This window comes from Rattus norvegicus, chromosome 2 (assembly GCF_036323735.1).
Source record: "Rattus norvegicus strain BN/NHsdMcwi chromosome 2, GRCr8, whole genome shotgun sequence".
NCBI lineage: Eukaryota > Metazoa > Chordata > Mammalia > Rodentia > Muridae > Rattus > Rattus norvegicus.
The window spans coordinates 131,925,327-131,950,293 of record NC_086020.1 but is presented as its reverse complement, the minus strand read 5'-3'; the positions used below and the strand labels follow the sequence as shown (position 1 = coordinate 131,950,293).

The following is a 24,967-nucleotide window of genomic DNA, read 5'->3' as shown; positions in this document are numbered from 1 at the left end:
TAATATTTTGAATTTTTTTTAATCTTGACATGCAGGTCTCAAGATCTAAGTTTAAATTCTGGGAGTAGAAGTTTAGAACAAAGTCAACGTATTGGGGACTCATAATGATGACTGAAGAATGAGACATATTATTATCCAACCGACATAGTCTTCACACCACAGACTACAAGGAGTAAATCAACTACTTAGATGGTATTTATGCATGTGGAAGGAGAGATTTTCTTAGAATGGAAATTGCTACAGCAACTTTTAGAGTAAGAATGATAAGAAGGTAGTTCCCATTACAGAAGAGTAGAGGGAGAATCCACAGAGGAGACAATGGTTCAAGTGTTATCCTGAATCAATAGAGTAGAATGGATGAGATGGTGGCTCAACATGAGTAAGTAGACTAGAATAATAAGATAAGGAGTACAAGTGAATAAAAAGATTAGATCACTGGGCTAATGGACACACATGAATAAAAAGATTAGAAAAACGGACTAATAAAAAGAGCAGAACAATGGACTAATGGACACACGAAAATAGGGGCTTAGGATAATGGGTTGATGGCTACATGGGAAGAGTGTACTAGAACACAGTACATTCAAAATATAATGTATCCATTTTTGTTCAATTTCCTGAATGCCCTGTTTTACTACATCACAGTTCTGCAGTAAGGAGGTGAAAAAAAACATGGCAGATAGAAATGGAGGGAGGGATGACCCCTGTTTTGAATAGTACAAAAATAATCCATTTTAATACACGTTTGATTTAAAAGCTACACTAGGTATTTAGAAGACAATGTCAGCACAAAAGATACAACCTACCTGTTTTAAGAGATACCAAGTGCTGAAGAGAGCTGCTGAAATAGTTAGACCAGGGGATGATAGGCTTCAGCCTGATTTCCACAAGAACCAAGCATAAAAACTGTTACAAACATAACACATGAGAACTCAGAAACTAAATTGATGCAGGCGAGATCAATCTATAAATAAGGAATGCTGCTCAAGTTTCATTTATTGTAATTTTGCATGAGAGGTCAACAGAGATCTTACCGGATAATTGTAGGCCAGGTTAAAGTGAATTTCTTTCTGTTATTAAATTTCTAAATGCCAGGAAACACTAAGATAACCCAGATGATGATGAAAACTCTAGATGAAGTAGAAACGCAGGGTAGATAGGTATTTTTAATTTGAGTTTGGGATATCTGTATAAATTTATCCTTTTGGGAAGCCTTGTGGGTAATCACAACATTTAATTGTCAGTCACATAAGGTTAGTGTATGCTCCCAAGGGCACAACCTGGTATGTGTGTCACAATACCGAAAACTCCTTCACCATGGAGACCTTTGGTAAAATAATAGTTGTATAACCAACATGAGATACAGTAAGTACTTCAAGAGGGGGCCCATGTCAATGTTTTATTTATTTATTTATTTATTTATTTACTTATTTTTACTCTATTTACATCGCAAATGCAGCCCACTCTCAGTGCCCTGTTCACAGAGTCCCTCTCCTACCCACTTAATTCTTCTCTGAGTTGGTAGCTCCTGTTGTCCCCCTACAGAGGGGTCTCCACAGGCTTAGGGGTATCTTTTTCCACTGAGTCCAGACAAAGCACCCCTCTTCAGTAAGAGATTGCACAGTCAGCCAACAGCTTTAGAGACAGCCCCTGCTTCAGTTGTTAGGGAATCCACATGAGGACTGAGTTACATGTCTGCTAGATACATGGCAGAGGGCTTGGTCCACATCCAGCCCATGAATACTCATTGGTTGGTGGCTCAGTCTATTACAGTTCCCAGAGGTCAAGGTTAGTTGACTCTTGGTCTTCCTGTTGAGTTCCTACACCTTTCATGGCTTTCAATCCTCCCTCCCACCCCCCGCAACATTTCTTAAGAGTTCCTGACCTCCATCGAAGATTGGTTGTGGGTCTCTGCATCTCTTTTGGTCAGCTGCTGGATAGAGTCTCTCAGGGTACAATTATGTTAGGCTCCTGTCTCTGAGAGCATAACAGAGTATCATTAATAGTATCAGGGATTGGTGCTTGCCCATGGGAAAGACCAGAGGAACAGGGGAATGAATGGAAATCTGCAGCTGCCTAGGTTGGGAGGTAGGGTGGGAGAATCTCTAGGAAGTCCCAGAGACCTGGGATGAGGAAAGCTCCTAGAGTCAAGTAGGTGACCATAGCCAAAATGGCAATGTTGATTTTTTTTTATTTTGTTTATGTTTACAAGGCTTCTGGTAAATCAAGGTCAGATGTTTTCAAGAGAACTTGGAAAAATAACGAGTTTGTCCAAATGAGAATTGTTGAAGTCCATTGGGGAGAACACATGAAAAATAATCCTTTTACAAATACAATGTTTTAAATATCCTCCACACAACTAGTTATAGTCTTTAATATTTCCTCAGAAATGTAGTCATGTTAATATATTAGGAGACATGTAATAATAATGTATCATTACACTTGAGCACATTGAAAATATAAGTGCAGCAGTATAGAGGCATTTAAAATACATTTTTATTATTTTATTATAGTTGAAATAAAATGATTTTGTTTTAAACTATTTGAAAATTTTAAATATTAAATTTTGTGATATGATAAGATATTCAAAATATTTGTTTCTTTGCTGGAATGAATATATTCATTAATTGACATAATGGGTTTCTTCATTCAACAGATACAATGAATATTGTTCTTTGCTTTTCAAGCTCATGTTTATGTGTGTTCTTGTATGTGTATATGTAGATATCCATGCATATGTATGCATATCTGTGTTTCTGTATGTGTTAGTGCCCACACACGTATGGATATGCCCTCTCTAGAATAGACATACATGCAATTTTGTGTGATCATGCAAAAGTTAAAATGATTTTCTTGATGTTACCAGAGCAATTGCTCTCTTTTCAGACAGCTTCGTTTTCATGAATACTGAAGTAGCATTAGCTTAGCATTGTACTCTAGGGCTTATTTTATATGCAGCATAAAAGCATCTGGGGAAATGATCTTGTTTTGTGTTGCTGATGATAGTCTTGCTAATGATATTAGCAGCAATTTTTCAATTTCAACTGTTACATATATTTGTGTCATGAAGTGAGTTTGTTGAGTCATATCGATAAATTAAGTATGAAGCTGAAGCCCCAAACATTTGCAGAAAGGTTTTCTCTTGTAATTTAAGCTAATTAAACTTTTGCAACACCCTTCCTAGAGATTCGGGTGGTAGCAAACACAACAGAAGAAAGAGAACAGAGATCCAAGGTGCTTTCACCTGTCACTATAGTAAGTGAACTGAGCAATTATGACCCAGAGAAGAAAGGCAACAAAGTAAAGGTGAGAAAACAGAAGGACCAGGCCAGTGAGAAAGGCTCCCACAGAGTGCCAAGCTTTCCCTTCTCCATGGTCAAAATACACTTCATCTTGGTCATACAAAGAAATAGAAAAATAATTCTGCCCTACATGCTGAAGAGTTCCATAAATGAAAAATGTACAATATCTAACAATCACTTAGTCATGCTGAATTTACATATTCATACAAAATAACAAAATGTATTACTAAAAATATTACTTTGGATTCTTTGCAACATTTCGATATAAATTTTGTTTGCACAGTGTGTGTGTGTGTGTGTGTGTGTGTGTGCGTGTGTGTGTGTGTGTTTGTCTGTGTAGGTACATATCAAGTGTGTGTAGGTGACCGTGAAGAATAAGAGTTATCAGATTCCATGAAACTGGAGTTCCAGGTAGTTGTGTCTATCTTGATGTGGGAGTTTGTAACCAGATTCAGTCCTCTGGAAGAGCAGCAAACTCTATTAACCTCTTCACCATCTCTCCAGCTCTGGTAATATTAATACATCCATGATGCAATCAAAACCACCTGCAGATGATCTCCACTTTCTGAATAACATAGACCACATTTTTCATTTTATGGGAATGCTAAATTGTCCTTTGTTGTTATGATTTAATGCTTACCCAGAACTATATGTGTTGAGCACTTGTTGATAAGCAATTTTGATAGCTTTTGGGACATAGCAGGTCCTGCTAACATGAATGCAATAATCTATTCTTGGTTTAGTAGCTAATAGACTTGTGGGTGTGGCTTGTTATTAAGGGAGCTCTCTCTGTCAAACTTAGTGTTTCTCACTATGTGATGTTGTACTCATTACAATTATCATTGTTATGAATAAAACAAAACCAAACACCAACAGAAGGAGACAGAGAAATTGTTCCAGTTAATATCTGCTGTAATAGTAAAACATTCTGGCAAAAGTAATCGGTTTATTTTTGTGCAAGATTCCAGTTCATTGTCTATAATCATGATAAATGAGGCAGGAACTTGAAGTAACTAGTCCTATTTATGGTGGTACACAGCACATTTTACACAATTCAAAATAAATGGTACTAACCACAAAACTATTGTACTAACCAAATTCAGACTGGACCGTCTCACCTCTTCTAAATTAAATTTCACACAAACATGTTCTGATGGTAGTTTGATATAGGCAAATCTACATTGACAGTCTCTTCCCAGAAAATTCTAAATTTTTCAAGTTGACGATTAAGTTGTCTCAGGATGAAAAGATGTATCCTGGCTTACATTCTGATGAGGTATAATCTCTCAAAAGAGATTAGGAATGGTATCTTGAATATGCAACTCTCCTTTGTCATGTTTTTCTACCTTGAAGTTCCTGAAGAGTGTTCAGGTTGTAAACTCTCTAAGTTTAATTTCTGCCCATCTTCTTCAAGCAAGCATATATCCCATGACTTCCCATGTAGCAGCCTAAGCCAAGGACAAAGTATTCAAATGTATGAGCCGATAGGGAAGATTCCACATCCAAACCATAGCTGATGATCTGTCCTGTTCCTCTGCAAAACAAAAGCCTTGCTATATGCCAGCATCATGCTATGGTATTTGTTGGCTTGTTCAAACATGATCTACACAGATTTCTCGTCTTAACAAATCCATCCACCTCAAACACTGTCAAAAGAATACATGCTGAAAGGATTATTTTCCCTTGACTCATTTAAGTTTTTCAGTCATAGTTTAGAAAATAACACCACATTGCTTATTTTTATATAAAACCAATCACTCAATAAGTCACACTATAAAGACCAGGCTTTCATCAAATGAGACTGGTGTGTGTGTGTGTGTGTGTGTGTGTGTGTGTGTGTGTGTGTGTGTGTGTGTGTATGTGTATGTGTATGTCTGTGTGTATATGTGTGTGCATAGAAACAAAAGAATGTCTCAACTATAGTTAGAGGTTGTTTTAAGTTACTACTCATTAATGGAGTTCTACATTTCATACACACACACACAGACACAAGCTAGTACAAGGCAGCATATGAAGGAGATAAAAGATGGCAGCTTAATTCTAAGTTCTGGTATATAAAGACCCTGTGAATTTCAATAGCATTTATTCACTGACAAATTTCAAATTTGCATGTCCAATTTCACATTCTTTTCTCTATCACTGTGGTTAAATGCTTCTCTGTATAGCACTTATAGATTTTATGTTCTGTTATACCTGTGGGATTTTACATCTATGATCATTGTGTCATCAATGAACTCATTACCATTTCACATATTTAAATATTTACTTCCCACATCTCTTCAATATAATATAAATTTTGTTCCCTGGTGCAGATGATCGTAATTCACTCATAAAATAACATAAGAGAATATCTTTTAAATATCAAATGAATGTAATCATGATATAAATAATTTAACTGTGAGTTTAAGCCAACATTTTGTAAAGCAGGTATATCATTAAAACACATAATTTACAATCACATAAAAATTAATGCAATATTTCAAATATATTTGTGAGCTGTTAATTTAATTACTTCCTTTGAGATAGTATATAAAAAGGTTAATGTTGTATTAAAATACCTGGGGTCCAGGTTCATGATCCTTTAAGCTATAAATGATTATATGTTTGGCTAATCTTTTTGAATGTTTTAATTTGAGGTTGATTAGCCTGTGCAGTTCTATTGGGGGTAAATATTTCATTTTTCTCTTTGTGCTATTAATTTTTTAAAAAGTTGTACTGATTGCTTGTAGTTTACAATATTGTTTTTATGCATTTCCATTGCCACTGATTGCTTTGTCATAGGTCACATTATAGTAATCGTAGCATTTGAATTTTGAATTATGTTTGTAAAGAAAGTGTTGCTTACCTATAGGTAAATCAGCATAGGTGTACTATGTTACATTGTTGATAATCTTATCATTTACAGTAAAATTAATACTTTCACAGTTGGCCTCTTAAATATTGTTTACCCTTTGTTTAATCTTTTAATGAGAATAAATAAAAATGCATTTATAAACAATTTACTTTATTTCATACACATATATATGTATATATACATAAATATAGCCTGTATGTGTTTGTGTGTGTGTGTGTGTGTGTGTGTGTGTGTGTGTACTATTAACTAACTCCAGTTTTCTGAAAGAGAAGGATGCTCTCTAATATTGAGGTGACTCTCCAGTTGTGCTTCTGTAAGACCAGCCTCTGCATGTATTCCAGCAGTTCATTGATAGAGTAAATGCTTAGTTGGGCCAGTTCAATGCCCTGGATCTGGGCCTAAAAGTTATCTCAGTGTGTCTGCAAGCTAACTCTTCACCATCCGTACCACCAGGTCAAGATTTCTTGCCCTGCCTTGGCTAGCCCATCCAATGCTGTTCAGACAGCAAGGAGCAGAGGCATTCTCTTAAATGCCCTAAGGACTGGCTTATCCCAGCAAACACCGTCAGAGCTAGGTCTACTGTGCTGCTCAGGCAACCTGCAGCACCTTCTCTCTGAGGCAGCAAGTGAAGGGCAGGGACAGCTTTCCTGCTCATGCTATAAGTTGGTAGATAGGGCCAACTGTTTTGCCAGCTGCAAATGGTAAGGGAAAAAAGGAAGGGAAAGGGATCTCTCCTTACACCCCACCACTGCACAGCAGGCAAACAGCTACATCTCTTAATGCTTTGTGCATATTAACGGGAATACCATGTGGTAATACAGTGATATATGTATATGTATATGTAGTAGCTATTCCTGGTTGTCAACTTGACTCTATCTGGAATGAACTATAATCCAGAATTGGAAGGCTCACGTTTGATCCTGATCTTAAGACTGGGAGATACAAATTACTGACCTGGATCTCGATATGGAGATCTTGAGGCAAAGTGGCTATGAATCCACTTAAGGCAAAGAGACCGCTGAGGTCAATGTCACCTGGGACAAAGCAAGTCCCAGTCCCAGGCGTGGTGGTACACACCTTTAATTTGAGACACACCTTCTGCTGGATTTGCATAAGGACATTGGAAGGAAGAGGCTCTCTCTTTTTGCCTACATGCCTGCCTCATGTGATGGAGCCACTGCTAGATTCTTGGACTTCTATTCACGGCTGCTGCTGATCCTTGTTGAGGAATTAGACTACAGACTGTGAGTCATCAACCAATTCTCCTACTATATAAAGACTACCCCTAAGTTCTGTGACTCTAGAGAACTCTGACTAAGACAGTATACCACTTAGATATTACTAAACCTATCTATCTTCTTGCAGAATTAGCCGTTATTCAATGAAATACCTGAAATACTTTTGATGATATTTGGGTCCTATGTCTTTCATGGGCATTTTGCTGTGACTAGCACAATGAATTAATCTACCAATCTAATTTCAAATTGTTCTCATTGTTGAGTTTTACTCTTTCCTATAACTTGTCTGCAGGCCACATACTCAGATAAGCGTCGGTATACATTCACTTTCCTTGGTGTCAGCTTTTCTTGGTTCCTTTGGGAATAAGATTCTATAGTCTTGTTTTCCTTTGGATGGATTATGCCCTTTAACATAATAATATAAATGTCTGTCTCTGATGTGACAATGACAAGAAAGACTTCATTGCCTTTCATGGCTGAGTAGTAGACCACTCTGTATGTGCACCACAGTGTTGTTGTTGTTGTTGTTGTTGTTGTTGTTGATGTTGTTGTTGTTGTTGTTGTTGATGTTGTTTTATCTGCACATCAACTGGAGTTCATCCTGACAGTTCAATTCTTGCAAACTTGATATAAACCAACAATTAATAGTAGGGTGCAGAGGCAGTTATGGCACTGATTGCATGCCTTTGACACTGGAAAAAATGTGAAAAGCTTACGTTTTCCCATCAATTTGTATTTGCTATTTAAATCTTTTCTGGAATAAATGTGATATCCTACAATACTTTTGCTTCTGCTATTTTAACAATCGTGTGAAAGCAATTTAAAAAAAAATATGTCTGTATCTATTCATCTATCTGTTTCAGATAGATTTCCCTGATTTTAAAAGTTTGTTTATTTACATATTAATCTATGTATATGTTGTAAGATTTGGAGATAACTTATATGTTCTGGAAGCCATAATTTGTCAGTGGTATAATTTATACACATTTCTCTTATTCTGTTCTTTGACTATTCAATTTATTTATAGCTTCCTTTCTAAGGCATTGACTTTTAGTTGGATCTACTCTTATTTATCTAAATTTATTTTTGGGCTTTGGGATCTTTACACACACATACACACACACACACACACACACACACGTATTCAAATAACAAACTTAGTCTTCTTATAGATTTCAGTGCCTAATTTTTTCCTTGCATTTCTAGGTTATTTTTCAAGGGGTTATAATTAAAATTTAGGTGTATGTATGATTTTCAGTTGTTATTTTAATGTGAAATATCTAGCTTGATTCTTCTTCAGGTAGACGATCCATTTGTTCTCCTTTATGCGTTGTAGAACTTTTTGAAAAACTCACTTGGCTATAGGCTTCCTTCTTAATGTGTCTGTGTATATGTGCTCATTCATGAATATGCAGATGTGTGTGTGTGTGTTTGTATTTTTTGTGGAGAAACTAGGACTCTACTTGGAATTATGTTTACTCCAAAATGTTTTCAAAAATTTGTATGATATATATTGCCAATCATGTGACCCTATTTTCATTTACCCAATGGATATTTGTTATTTAATAAATATTTTAATTTTTATCTGACAATAGTTGAAAATTAACCTAGTCATAATGTTTTAATTCAGTAAGCAAAAATCTAGTATAAAGTCTAAATATTGAAGATAAAAAATAAAATATAATATGATAACATTTATAAATTATTAAAAAATTTTAATATTCTTCTGTTTTATATAAATTTATTATAATGTATAAAATACTTTGTCCCAAAGAGTCTGTAGCTATAATTTCATATAAAGGCATATTCATTAAAAATTTCAAAATGCTCTACTTTTGATAGTTATGTGCTAATTAAAAAGTACAATTAATATGTTAGGGATTTACAAAAATAATCGTGAACTACTACTTATGGGGAGTTTGCAGTCACTGGATATCAAGGCTTTAACAGAATAAGTTTAAGCCAAATTTGTAAATCAGTATGATTTTCAATCAAAGAGATATGGGCTGATATCCATTACTGAGAAGAGCACTGTGATTGGCTATTGGCTTTGGTGTCTTCTATCAAATATACGTGTGCTGTCTTTCTATATCTTGTTAGTTTCCAAGCTACTTCTCTTTCTATAACCTCCTCTCTGTTCTCCATTGCTCGTGCAATGTATTCTTTTTGCATGGGAACTAAGGCGAACTTCCATCAGTTTCTAGAGGAAGACATATAATCTGTATTTGAAAAAATAAGCACAGGTCACTTCCATGAAATGATTGTTGTACACGTAAACACTGAGAGGAAAGAAGATAGCAAGAGTTGAAGGTTCAGAGGCAAAACCTGATGCTAAATTACTATCAGGAAACCAAGAAGCATTGTAAGTTTTATATCCTCAAATGTGTTTCTCCTGTGTTGGAATTACCACAGGTAGCAAAAATTTCTGTCCATTATTTCTATACATCTCCAGAAAAGACATCTGGATTTCATTGCATCCCTCTCCCTTTTGAAAAGATAACAATTGAGCATATGAGTAAAGAAACCTTGATCATTCAGAAATTTTGGTTTTGTGCATTTTCTGTCCTCAAGTCAATTAGTGATTCTACCACAGAAAACTCCACAAGGAGGAAGAGAAAGAAGCTGATGTGGCAAAACCCAAAACAGAAATGGATCTAAACAATTTTAAATGAGTCCATGCCTTATTTAAAAAACTATAATGTCAAACTAATTAAAATAAAATGATGAGAATCTTTTTTATCTTTCAAAATATCAGTACAAGATTGATTATGTGTAAGTTATCTAATGGTGCTGTTTGTGGTAAGAAACTGAATATGTGCTTATAAATATTGATGTCTTATCTCTTTCTTAATTAACTATGCATATACTACCTTAATTTCAACACAGATATTCATAGGTTATCATCAGCTGTGATTACCATTCTGTCATGGAAACATTTTAATTTCAAAACTTACTCTCCCGTTACTGAGGTTTGAACATTGGGCCTCATATTACACTTAATTTCAGTATCCTGATATTTGAGAAAATTATAAGCAACAATTTGTAGACTATACAGTAAGATCCACATGGTTCACATTAACACAATCAAGTCAGAGGATTTTCTTTGCAGGAAATTCTGTTCTTCTGCAACAGAATAAATTACAATAAGTTCGAAGTACTTATTGAGATCAAAGGATCTTAACATTTTGTGGAGCTGTAGCCAGAATAAATTTTCACATGCAAAAAGTTCTTAAAATTCTTGTGCTCATAAATATGTTCATTGATACTGCAGAAAACATGGCTTGTGAGTAAAATTTAGACCCAATAATCCAAGGCCAGGTTGTAAAAGGATGGTAATATTATAAAATTTTTCTGAACAAAGAAACCTGTGGACAATCATGTAGAACGCATTGCAACAAGGTTTTATGAAACATTACTGAACATGCAGCATACTATTAACACAGCAAAAGATAGAAAACAGTCACCAAAGAGTATTTTCTTAACAGTGAGACAGTGGGAAATTTTAACCAACAGAATAAAATTTGACCATTACAACATAACCATATATGAAAAACTAGTTTAAAGTGAGTCATTAATTAATGAACAATTAAAGGAATGTGAAGAAAAATTTGAAAATCATACAGTGTGAATCTCTATGGCTTTGACATAGTCAAAATCTAGTCTCAGATATGATCCTAAATGTATAAGAAGAAAACTGAAAGGCAGACAAACTGGTTGAACTTTCCTCCATGATAGCAACTAGAGGAGCAGGGGCCAGATGGACAGATGACTGAAAAAGGGCAAAGGTGTGAGAAATGAGAACCAATAGTCAGTGAGAGTGAAAATGTGAACTGGAGTCTTGGCTGTGAAGCAGACAGCAACTTCATCAGATGCCTAAACACGATGAATTGTATCATAATGAAATTATATACCTATATGTATTATGAGGAAAATAAAAACAGATAATAAATATTCTCTTTGTTTTTGTTAGTGTTTTATTGTTTGTTTGTTTTTCTTTTCTGTACTGGATCTTGTTTTATAGCCTAGAACTGCCTTGAAATAACCTTTAGGCCAACCTGTTTTCAATCCGTAAATTTTCCTAATTCAACACTGTTGACACTAGAATTACAACTCTGTTCCAGCACTAGGTAAAATCTTTTTTTTATTTGCACAGAAACATGAATACTAAAACCTCTGAGTTCAGTGTTTGTGGTAGACAAGCACTAGATACAATCTATGCATCAACAAACGATAGATATAATATTTTGCGCCCATAGAATGAGAAATATTCTTCAGGTAAAGTACTGAAATATTTTCAATATAGTTAAACTTAGAAAATCTTACTCTTACTCTTTGATCTTCTCTTCTCTGCTCTCATGCCCTCTTCCCCTTCATCCCTTCTCTCCCCATTGTCTTCCCACACTTTCCTCCACGTGCTTATGTCCTGGCCTCCTTTACTACTCCCCTCCTCTACTCTTCTTCACTCATTACACTTCTCCACAATGGGAAAAGAAAAGAAAATCTTGGCAAAGAGGCCACTCAGAGAACATATGCAGAATTCAATTTATCTAAAATTATGGACATGGAAATAAATGAAGTCTGAATATTGTGGGAATTTTTTACAGTATAAAGGCTTATACCTGTAGTCCATGGATGCTTTCCTCAACTTTATTTATTTGATAGATTTGTGGCCTTAAAAAGAAAATATATTTATTAATATAGTGTGTGTGTATGTCTGTGTTTGTGTGTGCCCACTTGAAGAACAGAGACAAGTGTGTGTGTGTGTGTGTGTATGTGTGTGTGTGTGTGTGTGTGTGTGTCTGTGTCTGTGTGCAATCACTTGAAGAACAGACACAACCTTGAATGTCAGGCCATTTGTCTTTATATACCTTGTTACTTGATAGTGTCTCTCAATGACCTACAACCCATCTAATAATCCATTCTGGTTGGAGAGTGAGCCCCAGTAAGTGAACATGTCTTTACCAACACAATACTGAGAATATAGAGAGGCAAATATAACCATGCTTGATTTACTTTGTGTGGAATCTAGAGATCAAACTCAAATTTGGATGTCACATACTTTGTTGGTAGAAATATCACAAAGCCCTGGAAAAGCTGTAATTACTTCTTGTTTTATTAAACTTTGTACAAAGTTACAACTCTCGACATTTTTGCACATATTATTTTCATTTCTAACATCTTGTCTTTGACTTTTCTGTTAATTTTTCATAACTTCATAATACAACCACAAAAGCAAAAAAATAATAAAGCTCTCTTAATAGAGCAGTACTATCAACTCTACTTTTCTTAAGGGTTTTAATTTGAAATAGAATTGTATCAATTCCCTGCCTCCCATTCCTCCCTCTATCCTAGACTAAGAACTACTGGTAAGGGCTATGTAAGAATAGGTAATTAAAACCTATTAAAAATAAAATGTTGATAATTTAAAAGTGCACCAACTCAATTAAGATGAATGAAAATATATTTAAACAAAAATGTGAGTTTTTTAATCAGCTTTGCTTTTCATACCTCTGATTATTTTACTATAAAAATTTTCAGCAAATTATATCCTTGTCCTTTTAATTATACCTGTAAATGAATTTTACCTAAAATTTATCACAATTTCAGTTGCTAGGTGTTAATATATTGAAATCATTTTATATTGATATGAAGTATTTCCACAAAAGTAGAGTGCATTAATCATTTTTACTATTCCTCAGAATAAATTTTTATAATTATAATTCTCTGTTGTCTTTATTATGAAGTATGACTTCAATGAGTCTATCAGATTAACCCTTGCATGTGTGTCTCTGTAAATGCCATCATGGAGTTGACACCTAATAGGAAAGAATGATTTTTTCTTCATAATCAAAACCATCATTTTGCAAATATTTCAATTAATTTTGTTTAGAAATATTTAAAATTGCCTTAACCACTCCCTCCAAGGTCTTCTAAGCACTGGCATCACTATTTTGAAAATACAGAGTCTAAATTACTTATACATATAACATACTGCTAATGAAGTTTTAGAGATAGACTGGAACTATAAAATATATTCCGTATAATTAAAGTGAAATGTCTGCTAAGTTTTATGTTTTGCTTAACATTTTAATTTTCAAATTCTTGTGACAGTCACCAATTAAAGTTAATCCTATATTTAATGCATCATTTGCAAATGAAAAGCAGCAAATAGCAAAATACTAGGGAACACTGTGTAGAAATTGCTAATTAAATAAATAGAAAAAGTAAAAGAATACAGTACTGATAAATATTATTTCATGGAAGAGGCATGTCACTTCCATGAGTATATAGAGTTGTTGCTGCTCAGGTAAAACCACACCCAAGGCATGTTTTTAGAAAGTGATGGTTGAGCATCAAGTGACATTGTCCAATTCTGTGACATCACTTCATGGTGATGTTTTATAAAAGACTGTAACAACCTGGCAGCTTTGTGCCAACAAACATCCCCTTAGGAATATCAAGTTTCAAGATTATAGGCATACTTACACCACGAGTTCAGTATATCAACTTATCTTTCTGCCCAAATTACATTTGTAGAAAATTTATATTGAAAATGTGGAAATAATACATAAAATGAACTAGGGTTTTAGGATAGTGCACCATGATGGCCACTCTTTTCAGTGACCAATTCTAAATCATTCCATGTTAGACTGCCTGTCATACATGGCAATATACCCGAGAGAGAAAAAAAAACTATTATGGTCAATTCACTGGCTATATTAGTAGACAGCTTTGGGAGTACGGTGCCTCTAAAAGGATTCACAAATTTAAATGAAAATAAATAAAACACAGGCAAAACGTGTACTCGGTAACAGAACAAAAATAACAGGCAACGAACAAAGTCCCAGAGAAAGTAAAGAAACAATACTCAAACAAAACTAAATCTATATTTTTAAGAACACAGAAAGTCATGTAAATATGCTTGCTTGAGTCACTTGAGTTTCTTTTTCTTCCTGTTATTCCATTTTCCTGATTTATTCAATCTGCCCTTGTGGTTTGTTTTGCTTGTGTATGCTCATAAAGGAAAAACAGAAGTGAGAACTCAGATGTGTGTGTGTGTGTTTTTTTTTACATATGTAAAGCAAAGGCTACATATACATACTTACTCTTTCTAATTAGTATTTCATAGGTTTTGACCATTCTATTATGCCTGTAGAGCACACATAGATGTCCTTTTTAAAAATAAAAAAAATTGGGTTTATTTTTTATTTACATTTCAAATGTACCCTTTTCTGGTTTCTGATCCATAAACCTATTCCATTCCCATCCCCATTCTTCTATGAGGGTATTCCTGACCCATCCATACACCGCTTCCTGCCTCCCCTCCCTGGCTTTTCCCTACACTTGGGGGGAGGTGGTCCAGGCTTGGCAGAACCAAGGGATTCTTCTCCATTGGTGCCCAACAAGGCCATCCTCTTCTACATATGCCGCTGGAGCCCAGGGTCTGTCCATGAGTACTCTTTGGGTAGTGGTTTAGTCCCTGTGAGTTTTGTTTGGTTGGTCTTGTCTTATGGGGTTGTGAACCCCTTCAGCTCCTCCAATCCTTTTAAAGTTGAACTTTGAAATGTGTTCACTGAACCATTTTGCTTGCATTAATTCTTTACATCTTGCATTTATATTAAAACTTCACACACAAATGAACGTGGAGGAATTGCTAATACCTGATTCTGTCCCCTTTGTTTCCACTCGCCACCATATAGTTAGATACCTTTGACCTGATGGAAAAAAATATCATTCAGAACTACTGATAACAGGAAGAAGAGGAAAATAAAACTGAGAATGAATTCTTTCCCCTCATAGTGGACTCTTAAGCACGTTTTCCGTGTATGTAGCAGGCTAGGTGGATTCTTTTGGCATAATTGTTACACGTTTGGCATGGGATAGCAAAAAGGTCACCAAGATAGGCCCCGCTTGCCTCCTTCAAAGGACTAATAACAGTACTGTGGAGGCACAGATTTGTTTTGAAGTCCTGAGAAATTTCTTGCACCAGATGCTGAACGGGGAACCTGCAAATCAGAAGTTCAGTGAACTTCTGGTAGCTTCTGATTTCATAGGGTGCTACAGTACCAGGCCTGGAATGATGAGGTGTCTTCACTCCTCCAGAAGAGGGCATACTCTTGCAAGCAGCATTTGTAGCCAATTTTTTCCTGGGTGCTGTACCACCGGTGGATTTGTGGGCAATCTGCTTTGTAGGAGTCATGGTACCAACACCTCCTTACTTAGCACGCTTCTCCTTCAGCTGGAGTTTGGCAAGTGAGAGGTGGAGCTGGTGTTAAAGAGCAGGGGCAGCACAAAGAAGGCTGATTATTTTTAAAATTGTCTTTTTCCCACCCATCATCTGGGGCCATTTTTATCCACTGGATATGGTCTCTACAGGCTATGCTTCGCCTTTGTTGGGTATTTTAGCTAGTGTTCTCTCTGTTGGGTGCTGGAAACCTCTTGGTTCCCTGTCATATTGGACATTTAAGTGACTACCCCAAGTTCCCCCTCCCCCCACTGCTACACCCCTCCTTTCAAATTCATGACCCTCTGTACCTCTCATTTCCTCCTATATCTGAACTTGTCCCCCTTTTTCGCTCCCTCTTCCTCTCCTGCCCAGATACCTCTTTCCCTCTACCTCCATGGATCTTTTACTCCCTCCCTACTTCTGAGTAGAAAGGTAATATCCACACTTTGGTATGGTCTTTCTTCATCTTGGGTTTCATAGAGCGTGTGAGTTGAGTTGTATCATCAGGGAAATGCAAATCAAAACAACCCTGAGATTCTAACTCACAGCAGTCAGAATGGCTAAGATCAAAAACTCAGGTGACAGCAGATGCTAGCAAGGATTTGAAGAAAGAACACTCCTCCATGGTTGGTGGGATTGCAAGCTGGTATAAGGACTCTGGATATCAGTTTGGCAGTTCCTCAGAAAACTGGACGTAGTGCTACCTCCTCGGGTATAACACTCCTGGGGATATACCCCAAAAATGCTCCAACATATAAGCAGGACACATGCTTCATCATATTCATAGCAGCCTTATTTATACTAGCAAGAAGCCAGAAAGAACTCAGATGTCCCTCAACAGAGGAATGGATACAGAAAATGTGATACATCTACACAATGGAGTACTACTCAGCTATTAAAAACAATGATTTAATGAACTTCTTAGGCAAATGAATGGAACTAGAAAATATAATCCAGTTACAAAAAACACACATGGTATGTACTCACTGATAAGTGGATATCAGCAAACAAACAAAAAAACACTAAAAGCTTGCATGATTTTTTAAGAGATAATAATTTGTGGTTATCAGCCTCATTTAGAAAAATCATTAACAGATTATTTTTGTAAATAAGATTGCTAAGTGTTCTATGAAATAATAAGAAACTTGTTCTTGATTTTGTTTCCATAGTGACACAACATTACATGGGATGATTGACTTCTATACTACAATCACTAGTTCAGATTAGTAAATGCCCATTCAGTTGCATTAAACAACATGAAATTAAATGTGATAACTTCTCTTTACCTTGGGAAAAATAGAATAACTTTTTAAAATCTAGAATCTTCCATTTTCCTGTGTTGTTCATTTATATAATAATAACGAATATAAATGTGAATGCAATGAGGAAAAATAACTTAGGTTTAACTTTTTTTTTTCACTAGATTTTTTTTTTTATTAACTTGAGTATTTCTTATATACATTTCGAGTGTTATCCCCTTTCCCGGTTTCCGGGCAAACATCCCCCTCCACCCTCCCCTTCCTTATGGGTGTTCCCCTCCCAACCCTCCCCCCATTGCCGCCCTCCCCCCATAGACTAGTTCACTGGGGGTTCAGTCTTAGCAGGACCCAGGGCTTCCCCTTCCACTGGTGCTCTTACTAGGATATTCATTGCTACCTATGAGGTGAGTCCAGGGTCAGTCCATGTATAGTCTTTAGGTAGTGGCTTAGTCCCTGGAAGCTCTGGTTGCTTGGCATTGTTGTACTTTTGGGGTCTCAAGCCCCTTCAAGCTCTTCCAGTTCTTTCTCTGATTCCTTCAATAGGGGACCTATTCTCAGTTCAGTAGTTTGCTGCTGGCATTTGCCTCTGTATTTGCTGTATTCTGGCTGTGTCTCTCAGGAGCGATCTACATCCGGCTCCTGTCGGTATGCACTTCTTTGCTTCATCCATCTTGTCTAATTGGGTGGCTCTATATGTATGGGCCACATGTGGGGCAGGCTCTGAATGGGTGTTCCTTCAGTCTCTGTTTTAATCTTTGCCTCTCCCTTCCCTGCCAAGGGTATTCTTTTTCCTCATTTAAAGAAGGAGTGAAGCATTCACATTTTGATCATCCATCTTGAGTTTCGTTTGTTCTAGGGCTCTAGGGTGATTCAAGCATTTGGGCTAATAGCCACTTATCAATGAGTGCATACCATGTATGTCTTTCTGTGATTGGGTTAGCTCACTCAGGATGATATTTTCCAGTTCCAACCATTTGCCTACGAATTTCATAAACTCGTTGTTTTTGATAGCTGAGTAATATTCCATTGTGTAGATGTACCACATTTTCTGTATCCATTCCTCTGTTGAAGGGCATCTGGGTTCTTTCCAGCTTCTGGCTATTATAAATAAGGCTGCGATGAACATAGTGGAGCATGTGTCTCTTTTATATGTTAAGGCATCTTTTGGGTATATGCCCAAGAGAGGTATAGCTGGATCCTCAGGCAGTTCAATGTCCAATTTTCTGAGGAACCTCCAGACTGATTTCCAGAATGGTTTTACCAGTCTGCAATCCCACCAACAATGGAGGAGTGTTCCTCTTTCTCCACATCCTCGCCAGCATCTGCTGTCACCTGAGTTTTTGATCTTAGCCAATCGCACTGGTGTGAGGTGAAATCTCAGGGTTGTTTTGATTTGCATTTCCCTTATGACTAAAGATGTTGAACATTTCTTTAGGTGTTTCTCAGCCATTCGGCATTCCTCAGCTGTGAATTCTTTGTTTAGCTCTGAACCCCATTTTTTAATAGGGTTATTTGTTTCCCTGCGGTCTAACTTCTTGAGTTCTTTGTATATTTTGCATATAAGGCCTCTATCTGTTGTAGGATTGGTAAATTTCTTTTCCCACTCTGTTGGTTGCCACTTTGTCCTAACCACAGTGTCCTTTGCCTTACAGAAGCTTTGCAGTTTTATGAGATCCCCTTTGTCGACTCTTGATCTTAGAGCATAAGCCATTGGTGTTTTGTTCAGGAAATTTTTTCCAGTGCCCATGTGTTCCAGATGCTTCCCTAGTTTTTCTTCTATTAGTTTGAGTGTGTCTGGTTTGATGTGGAGGTCCTTGATCCACTTGGACTTAAGCTTTGTACAGGGTGATAAACATGGATCGATCTGCATTCTTCTACATGTTGCCCTCCAGTTGAACCAGCACCATTTGCTGAAAATGCTATCTTTTTTCCATTGGATGGTTTTGGCTCCTTTGTCAAAAATCAAATGACCATAGGTGTGTGGGTTCATTTCTGGGTCTTCAAATCTATTCCATTGGTCTATCTGTCTGTCTCTGTACCAATACCATGCAGTTTTTATCACTATTGCTCTGTAATACTGCTTGAGTTCAGGGATAGTGATTCCCCCTGAAGTCCTTTTATTGTTGAGGATACCTGTAGCTATCCTGGGTTTTTTGTTATTCCAGATGAATTTGCAAATTGTTCTGTCTAACTCTTTGAAGAATTGGATTGGTATTTTGATGGGGATTGCATTGAATCTGTAGATTGCTTTTGGTAAAATGGCCATTTTTACTATATTAATCCTGCCAATCCATGAGCATGGGAGATCTTTCCATCTTCTGAGGTCTTCTTAAATTTCTTTCCTCAGTGTCTTGAAGTTCTTATTGTACAGATCTTTTACTTGCTTGGTTAAAGTCACACTGAGGTACTTTATATTATTTGGGTCTATTATGAAGGGTGTCGTTTCCCTAATTTCTTTCTCGGCTTGTTTCTCTTTTGTATAGAGGAAGGCAACTGATTTATTTGAGTTAATTTTATACCCAGCCACTTTGCTGAAGTTGTTTATCAGCTTTAGTAGTTCTCTGGTGGAACTTTTGGGATCACTTAAATATACTATCATGTCATCTGCAAATAGTGATATTTTGACCTCTTCTTTTCCGATCTGTATCCCTTTGATCTCCTTTTGTTGTCTGATTGCTCTGGCTAGAACTTCAAGAACTATATTGAATAAGTAGGGAGAGAGTGGGCAGCCTTGTCTAGTCCCTGATTTTAGTGGGATTACTTCAAGTTTCTCTCCATTTAGTTTAATGTTAGCAACTGGTTTGCTGTATATGGCTTTTACTATGTTTAGGTATGGGCCTTGAATTCCTATTCTTTCCAGGACTTTTAACATGAAGGGGTGTTGAATTTTGTCAAATGCTTTCTCAGCATCTAATGAAATGATCATGTGGTTCTGTTCTTTCAGTTTGTTTATATAATGGATCACGTTGATGGTTTTCCGTATATTAAACCATCCCTGCATGCCTGGGATGAAGCCTACTTGATCATGGTGGATGATTGTTTTGATGTGCTCTTGAATTCGGTTTGCCAGAATTTTATTGAGTATTTTTGCGTCGATATTCATAAGGGAAATTGGTCTGAAGTTCTCTTTCTTTGTTGTGTCTTTGTGTGGTTTAGGTATAAGAGTAATTGTGGCTTCGTAGAAGGAATTCGGTAGGGCTCCATCTGTTTCAATTTTGTGGAATAGTTTGGATAATATTGGTATGAGGTCTTCTATGAAGGTTTGATAGATTCTGCACTAAACCCTTCTGGACCTGGACTCTTTTTGGTTGGGAGACCTTTAATGACTGCTTCTATTTCCTTAGGAGTTATGGGGTTGTTTAACTGGTTTATCTGTTCTTGATTTAACTTCGATACCTGGTATCTGTCTAGGAAATTTTCCATTTCCTGAAGATTTTCAAATTTTGTTGAATATAGGTTTTTATAGTAAGATCTGATGATTTTTTGAATTTCCTCTGAATCTGTAGTTATGTCTCCCTTTTCATTTCTGATTTTGTTAATTTGGACGCACTCTCTGTGTCCTCTCATTAGTCTGGCTAAGGGTTTATCTATCTTGTTGATTTTCTCAAAGAACCAACTTTTGGTTCTGTTGATTCTTTCTATGGTCCTTTTTGTTTCTACTTGGTTGATTTCAGCTCTGAGTTTGATTATTTCCTGCCTTCTGCTCCTCCTGGGTGTATTTGCTTCTTTTTGTTCTAGAGCTTTTAGGTGTGCTGTCAAGCTGCTGACATATGCTCTTTCCTGTTTCTTTCTGCAGGCACTCAGCGCTATGAGTTTTCCTCTTAGCACAGCTTTCATTGTGTCCCATAAGTATGAGTATGTTGTATCTTCATTTTCATTAAATTCTAAAAAGTTTTTAATTTCTTTCTTTATTTCTTCCTTGACCAGGTTATCATTGAGTGGAGCATTGTTCAATTTCCACGTATATGTGGGCATTCTTCCCTTATTGTTATTGAAGACCAGTTTTAGGCCGTGGTGGTCCGATAGCACGCATGGGATTATTTCTATCTTTCTGTACCTGTTGAGGCCCGTTTTTTGACCAATTATATGGTCAATTTTGGAGAAAGTAGTATGAGGAGCTGAGAAGAAGGTATATCCTTTTGCTTTAGGATAGCATGTTCTATAAATATCCGTTAAGTCCATTTGGCTCATGACTTCTCTTAGTCTGTCGACATCACTGTTTAATTTCTGTTTCCATGATCTGTCCATTGATGAGAGTGGGGTGTTGAAATCTCCCACTATTATTGTGTGAGGTGCAATGTGTGTTTTGAGCTTTAGTAAGTTTTCTTTTACGTATGTAGGTGCCCTTGTATTTGGGGCATAGATATTTAGGATTGAGAGTTCATCTTGGTGGATTTTTCCTTTGATGAATATGAAGTGTCCTTCCTTATCTTTTTTGATGACTTTTAGTTGGAAATTGATTTTATTTGATATTAGAATGGCTACTCCAGCTTGCTTCTTCTGACCATTTGCTTGGAAAGTTGTTTTCCAGCCTTTCACTCTGAGGTAGTGTCTGTCTTTGTCTCTGAGGTGTGTTTCCTGTAGGCAGCAGAATGCAGGGTCCTCGTTGCGTATCCAGTTTGTTAATCTATGTCTTTTTATTGGGGAGTTGAGGCCATTGATATTGAGAGATATTAAGGAATAGTGATTATTGTTTCCCTTTATATTCATATTTGGATGTGAGGTTATGTTTGTGTGCTTTCATTCTCTTTGTTTTGTTGCCAAGACGATTAGTTTCTTGCTTCTTCTAGGGTATAGCTTGCCTCCTTATGTTGGGCTTTACCATTTATTATCCTTTGTAGTGCTGGATTTGTAGAAAGATATTGTGTAAATTTGGTTTTGTCATGGAATATCTTGGTTTCTCCATCAATGTTAATTGAGAGTTTTGCTGGATACAGTAACCTGGGCTGGCATTTGTGTTCTCTTAGGGTCTGTATGACATCAGTCCAGGATCTTCTGGCCTTCATAGTTTCTGGCGAGAAGTCTGGTGTGATTCTGATAGGTCTCCCTTGATATGTTACCTGACCTTTTTCCCTTACTGCTTTTAATATTCTTTCTTTATTTTGTGCGTTTGGTGTTTTGACAATTATGTGACGGGAGGTGTTTCTTTTCTGGTCCAATCTATTTGGAGTTCTGTAGGCTTCTTGTATGTCTATGGGTATCTCTTTTTTTAGGTTAGGGAAGTTTTCTTCTATGATTTTGTTGAAGATATTTACTGGTCCTTTGAGCTGGGAGTCTTCACTCTCTTCTATACCTATTATCCTTAGGTTTGATCTTCTCATTGAGTCCTGGATTTCCTGTATGTTTTGGACCAGTAGCTTTTTCTGCTTTACATTATCTTTGACAGTTGAGTCAATGATTTCTATGGAATCTTCTGCTCCTGAGATTCTCTCTTCCATCTCTTGTATTCTGTTGGTGAAGCTTGTATCTACAGCTCCTTGTCTCTTCTTTTGGTTTTCTATATCCAGGGTTGTTTCCATGTGTTCTTTCTTGATTGCTTCTATTTCCATTTTTAATTCCTTCAACTATTTGATTGTGTTTTCCTGGAATTCTTTCATGGATTTTTGCGATTCCTCTCTGTAGGCTTCTACTTGTTTATTAATGTTTTCCTGTGTTTCCCTAAGTGTGTTCATGTCTTTCTTGAAGTCCTCCAGCATCATGATCAAATATGATTTTGAAACTAGATCTTGCTTTTCTGGTGTGTTTGGATATTCCATGTTTGTTTTGGTGGGAGAATTGGGCTCCGATGATGGCATGTAGTCTTGGTTTCTGTTGCTTGGGTTCCTGCGCTTGCCTCTCTCGCCATCAGATTATCTCTAGTGTTACTTTGTTCTGCTATTTCTGACAGTGGCTAGACTGTCCTATAAGCCTGTGTGTCAGGAGTGCTGTAGACCTGTTTTCCTCTCTTTCAGTCAGTTATGGGGACAGAGTGTTCTGCTTTCCGGCGTGTAGTTTTTCCTCTCTACAGGTCTTCAGCTGTTCCTGTGGGCCTGTGTCTTGAGTTCACCAGGCAGCTTTCTTGCAGCAGAAAATTTGGTCTTGCCTGTGGTCCTGAAGCTTAAGTTCGCTCGTGGGATGCTGCCCAGGGGATCTCTGCAGCGGCAGCAACCAGGAAGACCTGTGCCGCCCCTTCTGGGAGCTTCAGTGCACCAGGGTTCCAGATGGTCTTTGGCTTTTTCCTCTGGCGTCCGAGATGTGTGTGCAGGGAGCAGTCTCTTCTGGTTTCCCAGGCTTGTCTGCCTCTCTGAAGGTTTAGCTCTCCCTCCCACGGGATTTGGGTGCAGAGAACTGTTTATCCGGTCTGTTTCTTTCAGGTTCCGGTGGTGTCTCAGGCAGGTGTCCTGCCGCTCCTGGGCCCTCCCCCACGGGAGCCCAGAGGCCTTATACAGTTTCCTCTTGGGCCAGGGATGTGGGCAGGGGTGAGCAGTGTTGGTGGTCTCTTCCGCTCTGCAGCCTCAGGAGTGCCCACCTGACCAGGCGGTTGGGTCTCTCTCTCACCGGGTCTGGGAGCAGAGAGCTGCTGCGGGCTGGGATCCGAGGGTGTGGGACTTCCGGTAAACACAGAACGTGCCCGGTCCTAGAGAAATTCTGCTTCCGTGTGTCCCAAGCTCACCAGGCAGCTTTCTTGCAGCAGAAAATTTGGTCTTACCTGTGGTCCCGAGGCTCAGGTTCGCTCGTGGGGTGCTGCCCAGGGGCTCTCTGCAGCGGCAGCCAGGTTTAACTTTTTTAAAGATTTATTTATTTTATGTATGTGACTATATTGTCTCTGTCTTCACACAAGAATAGGGTATCATGTCCTTTTCAGGTGACTGTGACTCACCATGTGGTTGCTGGGAATTGAGCTCAGGGCCTCTGAAATCGTAGCCAGTAGTATTCTTAACCACTGAGATTTCTTTCTTGCCCTAGTTTGCACTGTTGAAATGACTTTTGTCAGTTGAGAACTTTCATGTGTAGTTACAGTGCAACGTTAAGCAGCTGTTTTCATCCATCAGAAAACAAAAGTTCTTAACAATGTGTGTATGCTTTCACACTAATATTAATGTATTGAATTCTGTGTTTCTTGCTCTTAAATAAACATTAAAATTACCAAGTTAGATTTTTCCTTCATAAACATATACTAAATAATTCAGGGTAGAGTAAGTTTATTTCATTTCAGTCTAATTCGTCTATTTTATTATCGTTCAGTCATCAAATCAAACTTACAAAGATATGCTTAGGGGAAGGGCTGTGTGATGGAATTGAGATTGTAGCTTCTATCATTGTGACAGGATTCCAGCAAATAAGCATTTAACGAAGAATAGATATTTTGACTCACACTTCCATAAATGTAGTCCATAATGAATAGGTCCAGGTGGCTGGAGCTTACCATGTGGCAGAGCATCATGTCCATTTGAATATTTGAATACAGAGTAGTGGCATAATTGTGGATGCTCATTGAACAATGAAGAGTCAGAGAAGAAGATCAAGGCAGGATCTCCAAATCACTTAGAAGAGCGTGCCAATGACATGACCTCCTTCTATTCCCACTACTTAGAATATTCCTTACCTTCCAACACTGCCTCTGGTTGAAATGCAACTATTGTACATACAAACTTAAATGAGCATTTTAGAAGTTGTTGTTAAAAAGTAGGAAGGTGTTTCAAGGGGAATTGTAACTAGTTGATATATTTTAGCATGTTTTGTTGGGACTTAAGATTGCTAAGTATTCTACAAAATTTGCAGAAAATCATTTACAAATGAAAATGGCTCTTTGATTTGTACTAATTTTCTACTTTCCCTTACTTTATTAAACTTAATTAAAAAGGAATCCCTTTGTGTCCAAAGTTATCTAAGATTGCATTGTTATATTATGTGCTAAATAATTGAGAATTGTGGAATATTTTTCCAAATGATACAGACAAGCCAACTGAAATATCAAAAATTAGTAAATAAACAGAATATAGAGAATAGGATGAATTACTTGTAGAAGTTGTGAAATACGAGCATGTTTTTCTAAAAGAGTTAAAATGTGTATCACAACTCTTGAATGTGGAGGGGGTGGCAGAAAT

The 24,967-nt window shown here is 37.1% G+C and overlaps 1 protein-coding gene across 1 annotated transcript; it reads right to left on the bottom strand.

Moving 5' to 3' along the window:
* Positions 1 to 15,201: 15,201 nt before the first annotated feature.
* Positions 15,202 to 15,594, bottom strand: LOC103691547 (histone H3-like). Its single transcript, XM_008760980.1, has one exon. It carries the CDS (start codon positions 15,592 to 15,594, stop codon positions 15,202 to 15,204), a length of 393 nt encoding a protein of 130 aa, XP_008759202.1.
* Positions 15,595 to 24,967: the final 9,373 nt, after the last annotated feature.